Source organism: Mytilus trossulus, chromosome 2, assembly GCF_036588685.1.
Source record: "Mytilus trossulus isolate FHL-02 chromosome 2, PNRI_Mtr1.1.1.hap1, whole genome shotgun sequence".
Taxonomy (NCBI): domain Eukaryota; kingdom Metazoa; phylum Mollusca; class Bivalvia; order Mytilida; family Mytilidae; genus Mytilus; species Mytilus trossulus.
The window spans coordinates 40,469,539-40,486,650 of NC_086374.1; the positions used below are offsets into that span (position 1 = coordinate 40,469,539).

Here is a 17,112-nt window from a genome sequence, read left to right on the forward strand (position 1 = left end):
TCAATCAAATGATTTACTTTTGATTCACTTTCAATTTTGACATTTTCTTCATTTGAATAATTGAACACGCACGGTATCCATCTATAGCTAACTGGTTGAATAAAAGTTCACATGCATGAATACGGACTCAATGAGGTCGAATTATTTACTTGCAAGTGAATAATTCATCATCAATGTTTATCCCCTTTATTTAAGATTGAACCATACTGGCCGATGAAAGTGAATTATTTTTTCACTATATCTATATCTATTTCCTAAATTATTTAGCACCTCAAAAAAATCATACTTTAGTTTTTGTATATATCCCGTAGGAAATGCCCCTTTAATTTCAAATGAATAAGATTGTTTTAAGTTTGACTCATAAGATAAGTTACAAGCAATGTTGTGTGTACTCTTTTATTTCAATAATTATTAGAAAATATTTGGGTAAGAAATAGCAACAGCAAACAATATATCAATATTTTAAGTTATATTTGTAAGATTCTGATAGTATATTTAGAGTCTTTATACTGGAGACAAGCAATGTCGTCCTCCATCCACAAACAAAAGTTGTCCAGTAACAAATGAGGAGTCATCACTCAATAAAAATTTGATAGTTTTAGCAACTTCTATTGGCTCAGCTGCACCTCCAAGTGGTTGAAGTTCCTTTTGCCTCTCTAAATACTGCAAAAATAAAACAAAATAATTTTTAAAATTCTGCGGTTTGATTTAGCTTCCACTTGATTTTGCCTCCAATCATTCTGCTTAGTCGAAAGCATAGAGATTAAAGTATTATAGTATCACTGGCACTGAAATTTTATCATATATTTCAATAACAAACAATTTTAGGGTTTTTTTCTGACTTAAAATAAAAACAGTATATGCATCGAAAGTCTTTTTATTCGCCATAACACCTTATATAGATATCCTCCATTTTGATTGATTGATAACCAGAGAATATTTCTGGTACTATTTCATAAATAAATATTGTTAATTTCTAACCATATTGTTTGCCGAAACGTATATGCCTTTTTCCCCATCACAGAGACGCTTCCAAAAGAAATAAACAGAAACGTAGTTTTATAGTCAAATTCACATAAGTAGAAAGTTGGAATCTTAGTTTTTTAAAACTTTATTCATCTACAAGGAATCCTTATGAAAACAGATTTGATAAAGCATGTTAGGATAGCAAATTTCGTCAATCTAATATAAATAGAATTTTCAACCGTTAACACACTTTAATGATTATGTCCTAGGATGTATACAATTAATATCTTTAGACATCTGCATGAGGTGATATTAATACAACTTACTTTTGCATAATTTTCCTCTGACATACCAGCACGCCTCTGAAAATCCGTAATTATAACACCTGGACTGCAAAATATGAAGGGAGGAATTAAATCAATTATACAGTTAGTACACACATACAGTAGGCTGCCATGGATTATTATTTAGGCATTCATGGAAAAAATCCAAGTAGATGTAGGAAAAATGTCATATATCAACGGACAATCAAATCCAAAGTCGAAAGGAAACAAACAACATCAAGGCCATTAAATAAATACTGAAAAAAAAACAAAAAAAACATAGACGACAATATTAAAAATATTCAGTTTTTCCGAAGTAATGAAACCTTTTCAGGCTAACTTAGGCCCTATGTTCATTCAACTCATTGTATAAACATTAACTCGCCATAAGTAAGCACAATGCATCCATTTACTAAATAGTTATGTTTTGTGATGTAGGTTATTATACATAATATGAAAGAAAACTGGTATGTTGCTTATAAGAAAAGGGAGGTTAATAAAATGATAGTACCCATTAGTAAAGAGACCATAACTTGGCTGAAATGGGTACAACAAATACAAAAATACTGCATGATATATAATACAATTTCCCATTATTTTAACACATACCGTCCACCAATATCTGGATGGGAAAAAGTCAATGGAACAGATAAGATATATTTTACTTTAACAGTGCAATGGCCGTAATCAATTATGTGGGTAATCTGGAATAAAACTAATTAATAATGTATTAGTTTATATTGAGAAATATCACACTTCAATTATAAAGTATCTTAACATTTATATTATTTCATATTAGACTGTGTTACCAATGTTTTAATTACAGTGACAATGGCCATATTGAATAGACACAGTGCTTTCCTTAGCTATAAATAATAAATTTAAAGTAAGGATGATTGTGGTTCTTTAATTAAGAAGTGTCAGATTTAACGAAAATGTTTATAAAAGACAGACAACAGGCGCCAGTTGGTGATGTAAAAAATAATATCACATACTTATAAGCCCTTTTGGCCATGTGAGCTTAAGTTAACGGATATTGTTACGTTTAGTATATTGGTAAATGTTTAAGTCGTTAAACACAACATTAAAAGACACTGAAGAAAACCCAAACTGAAAAAAGTTCAATCGTAGTAACCGTCTTATCCACGTGTGACTAAGTATTGTTCTGCATGAAACGTTAACTGGTCATAAACATAATAATAAGTACTACAATGTAAAGGGTTTTACTGCATTTTATCAAGTTATAAATACGTGTCTTTTTAGGTGCTCGTGATCTTTATTGAAGAAAAAGTTTTTCAGTTAATCAAATATTGTGGTTTAACGGAGAATAGTTATATACTGATAATCCGTCGATTTTGCCCCTAGTATTTATGTTTCGATTGATGTTTCATGTGCATTTTTCTTCTCAATTTCTTTATTTACAGTTAAGGTAATACGACTGTAAACTAAAAGCAAAAAAAGCTTTGATGTGTGTTTCTATCCAAAGTCAGGAGCCTGTAATTCAGTGATTATCGTTAGTTGTTTCGTAATTAGTTAACAGTGGTACCAGGCTTATAGTTAGATACACCACACGCGCGTTTGGCCTACATAAGACTCATCAGTGACGCCAAGTTCAAAACAGTTTGAAAGCCAAACAAATATTAAGTTGAAGAGTTTTTGAGGACCCACATTTCCAAAAGGTTGTGTCAAATACGGCTAAGGTAATATAGGCCTGTGATAAGAGATTACTTAGTAATTGGAATGATTCAAACTTTTGCAAACAGTTAATTTATAAAAATAACCAAATTCATTTTATCACCGAAGTGCCAACTACTGGGCTGATGATTCATATTTGTTTTTCGTTCATATTTTTTACATAATTTGGCAGTTGGTTTTCTCGTTTGAATTAATTTACATTTGTTTTATTTCGGGGCCTTTCATAGTCGACTATGAGGTATAGGCTTTGCTCATAGTTAAAGGTCGTACGGTGACCTATAATTGTTATTTTCTGTGTCATTTGGTCTCTTGTGAAGAGTTGTCTCAATGGCAATCATACCACACCTTTTTTTTTTATATTTTCTTCTTTTTCATTTGACTAAAATATTATGTCTGTTTCCTTGAACCTATGTTTATGATTGTTCAATTGGTATTTTCTCATTCAAGACACTATTTCATTGTAATGGAGTAATACTAAAGTAAATTCAAAATATATATTTGATTTACACAATCTTAATGAAATCATCCATCGACTTAGCCAAGATAATTGCCATCCATGTATAAAACGTTAATTCGAAATATAATGCATACAACCTTAAAATAATTTTGTCATTATCAAAATTCCCATACAACGATTAGTAGATTCATTTTTAATTGGAAATTGTGCATGAGTTCATTGAACTTAATGCAATTAGTACAAATTCTTTTTTGGATGGTAAAACAGGAAGTATTAAAATTTGAAATTTATTCAATGTATAGTCAATAATTTTCTTGACATGAGTTAAAACATGCGAATGAGAGGCGAACGATACCAAAGGGAAATTCAAACTGATATGTCGAAAATAAACTGACAATACCATGGCAGTCGATCTCAGTTGCCCCTGAAAGGTAGGATAATACTGCTCAACATATGGTACCCGTCGTTTTGCTCAACCCGATAATAAGTCGACAAAAATTAAGTTAGGATTGTGATTACAACAATTGGACACAGATATTCCATAACAGTTAATCAACTCGTGATGGCGTCCGTAATTTTCCGACTTGAAACTATTAATTCAATAGCGTCCTTGTAAGCAGCAGCCCTGTAGTATATCAAAAAAAATAATGATAGGCATTGAAAGCTCTGAACGATCGTATTAATTGAGAGATACATATTCTATATATGCAGGCGCTGCTGGAATGTTCCTACATAAAAATGAAAATGAAATCATCTTTTTTGTCGTAAAGGTTTGTTCTCAACCAACCATGGTTCCCAATTTCTAGATATAAGTTAAGTTATGAGGACGACTTTACTTTATGTGTCCGTTGTTTGCTTAATTCAAGTTCAATTGGATAGATGCGTTCAACATAGTTACAAAACTGTGTTTAGTGAGAATGTATGATCTACTAGTATATAGTTGATCGATAAGTTAATTGGGCACTAGATACGAGATACAATTCAAATTATGATTTTTTTGTTGTTCAATCATTTATGAAAGTGACATAGTGGAATAATTATTTCCTATTAGAAGCCAGTATGGATCAATTTTGTCAAAATAAGATAAGAAACATCGATGATGAATTATTCACTTGCAAGTGAATAATTTGACCTCATTGAATCCGTATTCATGTGAACTTCAATGTAACCCTTTAGCTAGAAATGGATTATAAATGTTTAATGCGTGTAAGCTATTAAAAGAAGAGAATGTCAACATTCAACGTGAAACAAAGGTTAATCATTTGGTTGACTGATTCGATTCACATTAAATCATTATTATACAGGTACAACCGAAAATAAAGTTGTTGTGTTTTTTTTACCTTAAAAATGAAATAAAACAGACAGAGACAACTGCATTTGAACGAGTTTTCGGGGTCATCTCGATAGTTAAGTAGATGATGTCTTAAATGAAATACACACGAAACGAAGTTACATCTTATCGAGCCCATGCTCTCTGTGCATTGTTTACTTTAAATTTTATATAACTTGGATGAACCTGTTTTACATTGTTAAAAAATTGAAAACAACACGTTTAATGATTTTATTCGTTCGAAGCGCTTTTCTGGATTGACCTTCATCAGGAACGCTCAAACATTTGAAATTCGAAGACGTATAAGTACCGAATCCGTTGAAGAGCTATATGACAAACATACCTAAAATAAATAGCCAAATTCATCTAAAGTCAACTTTGCCTGCGGGAGTTCGTTTCTTAATAATTTCAAATTTTTAAACGAACAATTTTAGAAAAGTTTGTTAAATTATGTCAGTACCGGAGTACTGAATACTGAGATGATGATACCCTCGTGGACTTATAGTCCACCAGCAGATGTATAATGCAAGTGAAATTTGCCTGAGGGAGTTGAAACCTTGGTGTCTTAATAATTTCAAAATTTATAAACGGACAATTTTAGAAAAGTTTGTTAAATCATGTCAGTTCCGGAGTACTGACTACTGAGCTGATGATGCCCTCGGGGACTTATAGTCCACCAGCAGATGTAATATTCAAGTGAAATTTGCCTGAGGGAGTTGAAACCTTGGTGTCTTAATAATTTCAAAATTTATAAACGGACAATTTTAGAAAAGTTTGTTAAATCATGTCAGTACTGGAGTACTGACTACTGAGCTGATGATACACTCGGGGACTTATAGTCCACCAGCAGATGTATATTTCAATTGAACTTTGCCTGAGGGAGTTGAAACCTTAGTGCCTTAACGTCATATGAAACGAGTTGTTAATGTTTGTCCAATTCTTGAACCAATGCATGTATACATCATAAACTTAGTCCTCTGTGCACGGTTTTATCATTATTTTTGCAAATATATCATATAATCGTCATTTTTTTCTCTCTCAGTTTGTTATGATTTAACAAGTATGGATGCTCATTAAATGCCGTGTTTTGAAGCCGAGTTTTACCGATTGTCACCTTATAGTAAACAAATCACAAAAAGCATGGGTACTGAGCACGTGTTTAACATGTATAATCAGATATTTGTTTATTTCAATGACAGATCCATGCGTATTATGATCACAGGATTTTTACGAGGAGGGTTACGCTCGGGTCCTTATGCATACGGAAAAAATGTCGGCGAATTGCTTCCTGGATGCAAGCAATTAAAAATAAGTAAACTTCTTCTAAATGTTGACAAATTAAAGAATTTTCCTCAGGAAAAAGAATATGTACATAAGTTGTATAATGAAAACTATCCATTTAGTTATAAAAAACATATGCATATTTTTTTTTTAATTTGAGGTTTCTTATGACTTTAATAATTTCAAAATTTATAAACGGACAATTTTAGAAAAGTTTGTTTAATAATTTCAGTACCGGAGTACTGTATACTGAGATGATGATACCTTCGGGGACTTATAGTCCACCAGCAGATGTATATTTCAATTGAACTTTGCCTGAGGGAATTGAAACCTTAGTGCCTTAATAATTTCAAAATTTATAAACGGACAATTTTAGAAAAGTTTGTTTAACAATTTCAGTACCGGAGTACTGACTACTGAGCTGATGATACCCTCGGGGACTGATAGTCCACCAGCAGAGATATCGAATATGAGAATTTGAGTAAAATCGATGAACATGAGTTTGACAGTTAGTGCCCATTTAAAGGATAATACTAGCTTCTTTTAATTATTTCTCAGAATATCTTGATAAATTCAGCTTCATATGAACAAGGAAACAAGATCCGTACCACTAAATACTGTGGGAAAGCCTATAATTTGTTGAATAACCCGTTCCCAACGTTAAAATATGTTAATCAAGATATCAACAGTCTTGATAGTGTCAATTTTAGAGAATTTTTTGGGAAGTTAAATTCATCCCTCCCTAAGTCAGGATACTTCTAAATGTAAATAAATGAAATGTGAAAATCAGATGTCCCGTAAATGAGAACGCATTATTCCACATATCGTATAAGTTGGTGTACTTACTTCACTGAATTAACTCTTACTTTGTGAGGTGCAAGATCTAAAACGAATAATTTAAAGATAAATAAAATAGAAAATTTCATTTAGTCTATATCTAATATGTTTGATTCAAAATAAAGGATCATAGCTATTATTTACATAAATCATAAAAATATCATAACATGGGTAATAAGTACAAGAGCTTTTGTTCTCAGAATATTAAGAACGTTATTGAAATTGACATATACTAATATTTGTCACCATATCTGTTATCTATATTTCGTATTCGTGCGCTGTACATTACAACTGCAAGAATCAACTCCGGTCCGATGGTTTCGTATCATTGTTGTGGAACAACAAGATATACAGGATACTCAAAATAATATATCAAGGGTTAGTGGTATGATAGCATTTTATCAAGTGCTAGTAGTTTTCAGACCAATGATACGAAAACATAGGACCGGAGTTGATCCTTTTAATGTACATTCAGTCTACTAAGTTAAGTATGATCATTAAACTCACCACGGATACCAGGATTTAAATGTAAATTTACGCCAGACGCGAGTTTCGTCTACATAAGTACCACTGTGTTGACATATTCATAAATTACAGACTAAGAAAAGATAAGCGATTGATAAATCAAAGAGGGAAAGACAATGACAATATCATTTAGCTGATTTAAAACAAATAGTTATCAGTCATCCAACATACAATACTAAATAGGAACATCATCCTTTAGTAATTATCAAACATGCGATAACGTAACAACATTACTAAATATGCCTCCTGAATATGATTTCAAGATTTCAAGATTTATTAGGAAAACACTCAGACACGTGTTACAAGAGGTCATGATTGATAAAAAATATACATTTAATATGTCAGAAATGAACAAGTGATCAACAAATTATTACAAACAAAATTTAAAGAAGAGAAGATAGTTTTCTGATAAACACTGACAATTTTTTTTATATAATTAAATATTGCAAAGTGACAAAGGACCTTCCGTTTTTACATATGAATCATACACACACGTATATAGGTTTATAGATATTTAATATAAAAAAAAACCACTAGATTAAGAATATAATCGGCTTCCAAACGTAATATTTTTCAATTGTTTCGGCTAATAAACATTTTCTGACAGTTCGAAATTTCAAATCATTAGGTAATCATCATAATTTGGGAAACTTTATTTGTCGTGCATACTGAGAATAGTACTGTTATACTTTGCTAAGACAGAATCAATGTCTGGGAAAATACTTTGGAATGAACCAAACAAACTTGATATTTTTTTTCATAAGGAAACATGCCTCCTGAGCTGATAGCCAAATCCATATAGTATATTCAATACGTTCTGTTAATAGATGTTTCCTAACAAAAACACGTTTGGAATGCCATGAATACATAACAAATATTTGAACATCAAACTCAAGCAAGAAAGCTATACACGTACAAGGTATAATTACGTTGTTTATGAACTCAATATTTAATAAACATTTGGTAAGCATTGTAATAGAAGAAAAATGCAACACAGATAATATCAATAAAAACAAACCTAAGGCTAAACACTTTGTAAACATGTCAAGCGCTGCTTTGGACATACAGTAAGCTGGACATACTCCAATCTACAATAAGTAAAACAAATTGATTGCAGATAGCGCTGCATCAGAATCTTTGTTTCTCATTCTTTATCTAATAATGAGATGCGGTATAATATATGCATGTTTTTATTGCTTATCATCAAGTCAGATGTGAAGAACGCAAATTCAAACTGCTAGCATGCCGACAGAAGATTACTTTCAGAAGTACTTAAAGTAATGCTGAGGCAAAATCAATAAACACAAATGTAAAAAATAAAAGGAAAACGTACAATTTACAAATAGTAATTGATATTCTCAATAACCAAAAGAATTTATTTTCATGCATGGTAAGTTAAGTTCTAAAACTCACCGGTCTTTGCCCAGATATGCTTGACACGTTAACTATGCTACCTATTAAATGAGAAAGAAACTAAATACACATTTCAATTAGTAAGAATAATAATAAAATTGAGAATGTAAATTGGGAATGTGTCCAAAAGACAATAACCCGAAAATAGGGCTGATAACAGCCGAAGGCCACCAACGGGTCTTCAATACAGCGAAACACTCCCGTACCCGGAGGAGTCCTTCAGATGGCCCCTAAACAAATATGTAACTAGTTCAGTGATAATTGACGTCATACTAAACTCCGAATTATACACAAGAAACTAAAATTAAAAATCATACAAGACTTACAAATTACAGAGGCTCCTGACGTGAGACAGGCGCAAAATTTGGTCGGGATTCAACATGGTTTTTTGTTTAGATCTCATCACTCCCCCGATACCTCTAGCCAATGTAGAAAAAACAAACGCACAAAAGTACGCATATTTAAACTTAGTTTAAGAGAAGTCCAAGTCCAATATTAGAACAGGTAACGCATCATCGTCCTTTTTCAAAATGAATGTTTCATTTGGAGTTCTTATTTCCTCGTTGATCGGACAAAATTTATAAAAGTGTTAATATCTTTTCGACCCATATTTCGTTACCAAATATTGCCATTTATCCATCTTCTTCATAGCAGTTTTTGTTTGAGAAAAAAATTAACATCCCTTATTCATATCAAAAACTGTTTTCATTTATTTTGACTCGACATGCATTATGAACCAACAGTATTGATAAGGTAAAATGATCTTACCTTGTGTCTTGATAAGATGAGGTGCACATTTTTGTGACAGGTTAAATGGTGCTTTAACATTAATATCAAGAATACTTTCTAATATTTCTGGCGTTGTTTCCATCATCTTTTTATAATTTCCACTACCAGCATTGTTCACCTACATAACAAAAAAGAAGATACCTTTAAGACTATCTAAAAAGATTCATCATCACTGTTATGACTTAATGTGATATCAACGCATATTGCACCAGGGTAATGATAACTTAAATTGAAAAAATGTTGTAAGACGGACAGTGACCTATAACTGGCTGAATTCACTTTTTTTGCACCCTGTTTGATAAATGTCTTAATGTCAATCATACCACATCTCCCTTACTTAAATAGTTAAGAGCTATTATGAAATTGAACTCATCACTTTGAATTTTAGTTTGTCATTAAATGCGTTCTTACAGTTACACAAATAAATCAAATCATAAGCGCAGATTTGTCAAATATCCAGATAATTCTTACCAACGCATCAATATGTCCAAAGGTAGATAGGGTTAATTGTATCAGCTTATTTAAATCGTCTGGCTTAACGACATCGCATTTTACAACTAGAACCTAAAAATTATACAGAGAAAGAAACGTGTTAGTTAGATATGTGCATGTAAGACTTCAAAGTTTTAAAAGACAGATACCAATTGTTCCGCAGAAAATCTGCTCAACAATTATAACAAAGCTTTCGTATTGTGTGCGTTAATGAATTAAGAAATTATTAAAAATATTTACTACCTCGGGTCCCTTTGGTCATACAGATCTCTATATGTTTGTGTCTAATACATCCTTGGCTTTAAAATGTGTGGGCTTTGACACTTCCTGATGAAGGTAAACCTAGAAAAGGTCTTCTTTTGCTCGAAATTGATAAACTTGGCCGATACCATTACATGGTAGACTTTTAGTCCCCGAGATTATCGGTAACTCAGTAGTCAGTGCTTCAACAGTGACATAAATTTTAAATCACGCTATTCGTTGATGATTTAAGAAATTATTAAAAAAAAGTAGCAACTCCCCTCAGGAAAAGTTGACAAAAGATGAATTGACTATATTTTGAATTCTAGTGCTTTGCTCCTATACAACTTTGATTTTAAATGCGTGAATTTGAACGTTCCTGATGGAGGAAAAACCAAGAAAAGCGTGTATACACGAAATAAATAAAGGGTTATTTGCATCAAATGTCAAATCTTAAATCATTTCAGTTTTTTAAAATCTTGCTCACTTAGATTTAACCATTTTGTTGTATTTAAACAACAAATGTAGTATGTTTCAGTGGAAACAAATCATACAATTCTCGTATGAATGCTCTGTTGCATACATGTGGTTTAAAACAAGTCAATTGATGTAGTTTATGTAACGAAACTTAAAAATGCTAGTCATCTTTTTTCTGGTAATGTAATCTAATATATGTAAAGATTTCAGTATTTATTCAACATTAATGTAATTTAGTTTGAACTTATTTATTTATAGTGGATTGGGAAACAAGTTATTACAGTTTCTATTCGTCCATTTCCCTTTTGCGGTTGCGAGTGCCCACTTGTAGCGGCACTAGCCTGTTCTTTACGAAATCTATAAGGGTGTCTTTTACGTGCAAGAGATATTGCTCTCTTTTAACACGGTTCAGTCATTTATTGTCCCCATCCGACGAGCTATCATCGTTTCTCAAGACCATACTCACAAAAGGTTTAAAGGGAGAGCCGAAAATTCAGTCCCTGAAATTTTCTCCGCGGAACGGTAATTTGAATATAAAATCAAATGCAATACAAATCATTCTGGGGTCAGAGTCATGGGATGTTCCTTTATTACTTTAAATAATTTGAGCCTCACTGGTGAGTCTTTAATTGTAGAAGAAACGTCTGTCTGGTGCAAATACAAAATTTCAATTCTGGTATCTATGATGAGTTTATCATTACATTTATTTACTGTTTTATTATTAATTTTGTTCACATATAATTGTCAACATAATGGAGTTCTGTGCGACTATCATACAAGTAAGAGGTTGAGCTAAACAGCTTCAAGCCAACATTATGTGCATAAGGAAATGTCTGTACCAAATCAGGAATATGACAGTTTGTTTTCCATTCGATTAATGTGTTACAGTTTTTGATTTTTCTATTTGATATCTTCCTTGGAGTTTGGATTTTTTTGTTATTTTACTTTTTCTAATTAAGTATCACATTTATACATATAAAAAAGAAGATGTGGTATGATTGCCGATGAGACAACTATCCACAAGAGACCAAAATGACACAGACATTAACAACTATAGGTCGCCGTACGGCCTTCAACAATTAGCAAAGACAATACCACATAGTCAGTTATAAAATGCCCCGATAAGATTATGTAAAACAATTCAATCGAGAACACTAACGGCCTTATTTATATAAAAAAAAACATGAACGCGTTATGCTTCTTTGGCAGCTCCTATTAGTTCGATTAATATGCTTCAATATATACCAAACAAATAGTGTTGCCTTCTTCAACAGATTATCAAAATCAAGACAAAAGTAAATGGGAAGTGTTTAAAACATAGTTGATATATGAGCGGGATCTCCCCTTTTGTAATCTCTTAAATACTATTATCATTTATGTGCAATTGATCAAATATGTATGCATATTGGACAATAGTAAGTGTGCATCATTACATAACTGTCAAAGATTTACATTTAAAGTGTTCTATACATATGTGTATAGTTGTTCTATTTTGTTTTGGAATTGTTTCCCCTTGACTATGGTTGTTATTAACTTTGCAATTCTATCCAACATGTCCTGTTTTGCCCTTACATAATAAGGTTGTGTTATTGAAACAGAAACATATGACAAAGGGAGATGATCAGCTTAATAATCAACTTTTCCTTAGTATGCATGTAATTTATACCGCAGTTAAAAAAAAAGACGGGTATGATCAAGGTGATAACTAGCTTATATCTATATAAAAAAAAGATGTTTAACATATCTCTGTCCTGTGTGTTCTTGTGTGTATTTGTACTGTATTTGAAAAACCGTCATTTTAGCGGTAATTTTAACATTGTTATACAAACAGAAGGTTCAGCTAGCCATAAAACCAGGTTCAACGCACCATTTTTTTCTTAAAAGGTCCTGTACAAAGTCAGGAATATGGCAGTTGTTATCAAATAGTCCGTTTCTATGTATGCTGGCGTTTGTTTTGGTTGCAGTTCAGTGTTTCTGTTGTTACGGATTTTTAATCGTAAATAAGTTTTTTTTATTATTGAACAGCGGTATTCTACTGTTGATTTTATTTATAAGGATTATATGGCAATACTAAAAATATCGCTAGAATTACGGACAACAATACTTGACAGGATAACAGTACAAACACAGGAAACTCAGCACAGAGAAACACATGAATAAATAATATAATTGTACAATACAACATGTAAATCCCAGAATAGCAACGGACACCTCCCCTGAATTTACAACAGCAAACGAGGACACCAAAAACGAAAAGTAAACTGTGCATTACACAATGATTCAATGTCACATAACAGGTATAAACTTTTTTTTAAGGATTTAACATCCCTTTCCCACCAAAGAGAGTACTATGGCGTCTGGCGTACTACTAAATTATCATCCTGGTACCTTTGATAACTATCTACTCATTGTAGTAATTCGTTTACTTACTATTCACAATAGAGAGTGTGACAATACCTTTTCAGCAGATAATCCTTTGGTCTGACATTCCTTTGAAACAGCATTCAACCTTTCCTCATTTCTTGCCGCTAAAACTAATTTTACATCGAGTGATGCCAACAACAATGCTGTTGCCTCACCAATTCCAGAACTAGCTCCTGAATACGAATTAGATTTAAATAGTTTTTTTTTAAATGTTCAAAATGAAAAGAAAGTAAAAAACGACCAATGTAATCTAAAAAAAAGAGGCCAATATGATCAAAGGATTTTCAAAACTTTAATCTGTTTTGAATATATAAAAAAAAACCAAAGAGAACCCCAACGACAGCCTTATCTTGCTATGTATACTATACGTCACCCGTCATCAGACTTGGACAATATTGTTAGGACGGAGAATAATAACAATACCACTGGTATATAAGAGATGAAGGAATCGCTCAAATGTAGACTAATTAGTGAATTGATTGCATATATATGTTTGAACGTAAAGTTTTGGAACTTGGCTCGATGATTATTTTATGTTTCAAAACGGTTTTGTATGATTTTTTTCTGATAATGTCGTATAACAGTACCCATTGGAATGACGGATGCTAGTTGGAACATCATTCCATAAACACAACAAATATATTGTCGATCAAAAGTCATCTTTCAAAAGCAATAACTCCTATAAAGGATCACTTGATAACATTCTGTCAATTCAACCATTTGTAGGGCTTCCCTTGATAAACATTTTTGTCAAACAAGACGAAGGTAACAACTATTATAATGGTTAAATTTCGGTTATATTGAATTATTTGTAGGTCTTAATTCGCTAAGCATTTTTAACATTCAAAGTTACCGTCTATCTATCATTTAAAATAAAGATATGGTGTGATTTTCAATGAGACAACTCTTCACAAGAGACCAAATGACACAGACATTAACATATACGGGTCACCGATTAGCAAAGTCCATATCGCATATTTAGCTATAAAAGGCCCCGAATGAAAAATGCAAAACAATTCGAATAAGAAACTTACGGCTTAATTTATGTAAAAAAAATGAACGGAAAAAAACAGTATGTAAAAGAGAGACGAAAGATGCCAGAGGGACAGTCAAACTCATAAATCGAAAATGAACTGATAACACCATGGCTAAAATGAAGAAGACTAACAGACAAACAATAGTACACATGACACAACATAAAAAAACTAAAGAATAAGTAACACGAATCCCACTAAAACAAGGGGTTATCTTATGCGCTCTAGAAGGGTTAGCAGATCCTACTCCACATGTGACAGCAACAAATGAAAACCACTGAATAACAGGCTCCTTAGGGAAATAGTCTGTCAAAGGCAATAGCTCTAATAAGGGATCAATTAGTGAAATATTCGGTATTCGACGTTTAAGTAGGTTTTACAATACTTTACTCCAAATCATGTGTTGCCCAATTTTCTAGCACATAGATTATAATCTTCTTATCATATGTACCCATTCAGGTTGATCTAAGTGCTTTACATTTGGAGATATAAGTAAAAATAAAACTGCATGTTACCCTTTTGTTCTATATTTAGCTTAGCGGAAATCTTGATAAATTACAAAGCGAAGCTTCATACATGATAGCATAAAGATCATTCGCCACAAATATGTTTAAAATTAGTTCTTGAGTATCAGATAAGAAGATCTTTTGAAAGGTTTATGACAACGAGTAAATTTGCGATTCATATCTTTTTAACCGGAAATACACACTTTATTATTATCACAGCTCACCTTAACAGTATAATTAATTTAAGCGTGCTGTGATACTTATAATTTATCGAGGTATCTGTTTTATCTATGACATAAGAGTGATTGTAAACATAGCAGTTTGTGTATACAATACAAGATGTCTTACCTGTAATAATTACAACTTTATCCTTCAATGAAGTCATTCTGTCTCGACATAAACAAACACTGTATTGAACATGTCAATCGAGATCTCGCTTCGTTTAAACCCACTTGGGATATATTATCTGTTTATGTTATCTGTTTATCTGTTTATGTAGTGTAACCCTGTCGTGTAATGTTGTCATTTTAATGTTATAACATATAATTTACACTACCATTAAAGCGGGAGGTTTGGCATGCCACAAAATCAGCTTCAACCCACCATTTTTTCATAAAATGCCCTGTACCAGGAAAATGTCAATTCTTACATTATAGTTCGTTTCTGTGTGTTTTACATTTCGATGTTGTGTTTCTGTTGTGTCGTAGTTCTCTTATATTTGATACGTTTCCCTCAGTTTTAGTTTGTAACTCGGATTTGTTTTTTCTCTATCGATTTATGAATTTTAAGCAGCAGTATACTACTATTGCCTTTATTTGGCATAGGCTGGATTGTATATCCATATAATAATACAAACTGAGACATTTAGAACAACTGTTTACTATTATTCAAATACTAGTAACCAGTAATGTACCTAAAAAGTAAGAAAGCAAAAATACCGAACTTCAGAGGAAATTTCCAAACGGAAAATCCCTTTAACAATTAATGAATTAAAAGGAAAAATCAAAAGCTAAAACACATTCAAACGAATGCGAAACAACTGTTACATTTTTTTTTTATATTGTAAAGACATTGCCTTATGTGGAGGATGCGTGATTAAATCTGGTTTCGTACCTATCTTAACCTTTTATGTGTATTACAGTTGCATAAAATTTGCCAAAACACCATCTTAAAATGATCTCTCATACAACATTTCTCATCGACTATTTAAGGCTTATTTGTATCTTGAATATCAAGTTCACTGGGCTATATTAAAGATGCATGCCCAAACAAATTGGAAAAAGACCATAAATAAGAGAAGATGATTCAAATTCTTCAAAAGGTTCATGAAAAATATGAAATAATATCAAACTATAGAATCGCAGCTTCTCCAATTTACGTTATTTTTCCAATTTGTTAGTTTGGGCATACATCTATCATAACTCTGTGAACTTTATATTAAGGATACAGCCCTAAACTATGCCTCGTTCATATGTCTTGATCTTTTATTCGATATTGATACAATGGTCGACTTCAGTTCAATGGAACTGTAGTGTATCGATGTTTACAGAAGAACATACAAATTAAGTAAACTAAAGGATCAAATATACACACAAAAATGTCAAAATCAGGAATAAAACACAAACCTCAGACTAGAATCTACGACAAACATGATGATATTTACTTTCCAATTGTAATCATCCTTTTTATCATTAGTAACATATACCATATGTAGGAAAAAATCAAGTCTAGAAAAATGAAGAAAGTATTTTAAACTGTAAGAAGCTATATCTCACAAAAAGGACACGACCATACTAGCAAAATTAATCTGAAAAAAAATTGTCGAAAGGATTTGTAACATTAGTTTTTTTATTTATTTCTAAATGTATCAACAGAAAATTTTAAAAAGTAGAATATAGTCAATGTCAGTAAATAAGCTATGACAACTAAGTTGATGATACCCATCGGGACTGCAAGTTGTTTGTCAGCAGTGGTATCGTCCTAGTCTTTGAAAATTATCAAAGTGCTCGTAAGAACCGCTGTGTAAATAGAAACCGGGAGTCAAACTAAATATTGTATTGTATAAAGCATTCATTTTTTAATCAACTATTCCGGATAAAGGAAGATAACTTCAATGCTTAAAGATGACTAAAACACACTTTTAGAAACATATATTAGATTCCAGCATCTTGCATAAATTATGTAATTATCTTGACAAGTATAACATAGTTTTTTACTTGAATATCTGAGCATATATTTCATATACAAATGTCTATAAATGTTCATGGAACCGATGTATCAATTCACCATAAATTATTATGTTGTGTATCTCAAAGGTAGTATT

The 17,112-nt window shown here is 31.8% G+C and overlaps 1 protein-coding gene across 1 annotated transcript; it reads right to left on the bottom strand.

Annotated features, from left to right (window-relative positions):
• Positions 1-382: 382 nt before the first annotated feature.
• On the bottom strand, positions 383-15,287 carry LOC134707223 (L-xylulose reductase-like). The gene is made up of 9 exons (XM_063566815.1): positions 15,138-15,287; positions 13,283-13,422; positions 10,088-10,180; positions 9,596-9,734; positions 8,828-8,868; positions 8,433-8,502; positions 6,899-6,935; positions 1,293-1,356; positions 383-663 (listed from the first exon to the last, which is right to left on the bottom strand). Exons 1-9 carry the CDS (start codon positions 15,172-15,174, stop codon positions 505-507), a joined length of 780 nt encoding a protein of 259 aa, XP_063422885.1. The 5' UTR covers positions 15,175-15,287; the 3' UTR covers positions 383-504.
• Between the last annotated feature and the right edge of the window lie 1,825 nt (positions 15,288-17,112).

Bases quoted from the DNA above. Each gene is read 5' to 3' on its own strand.
- LOC134707223 (XM_063566815.1), bottom strand. From the start codon at position 15,174: ATGACTTCATTGAAGGATAAAGTTGTAATTATTACAG. The intron at 13,423-15,137 runs GTAAGACATCTT...ATTCGTATTCAG, and splicing joins TAAAGTTGTAATTATTACAG to GAGCTAGTTCTGGAATTGGT. The intron at 664-1,292 runs GTAAGTTGTATT...TTATTTTTGCAG, and splicing joins CAGAGGAAAATTATGCAAAA to TATTTAGAGAGGCAAAAGGA.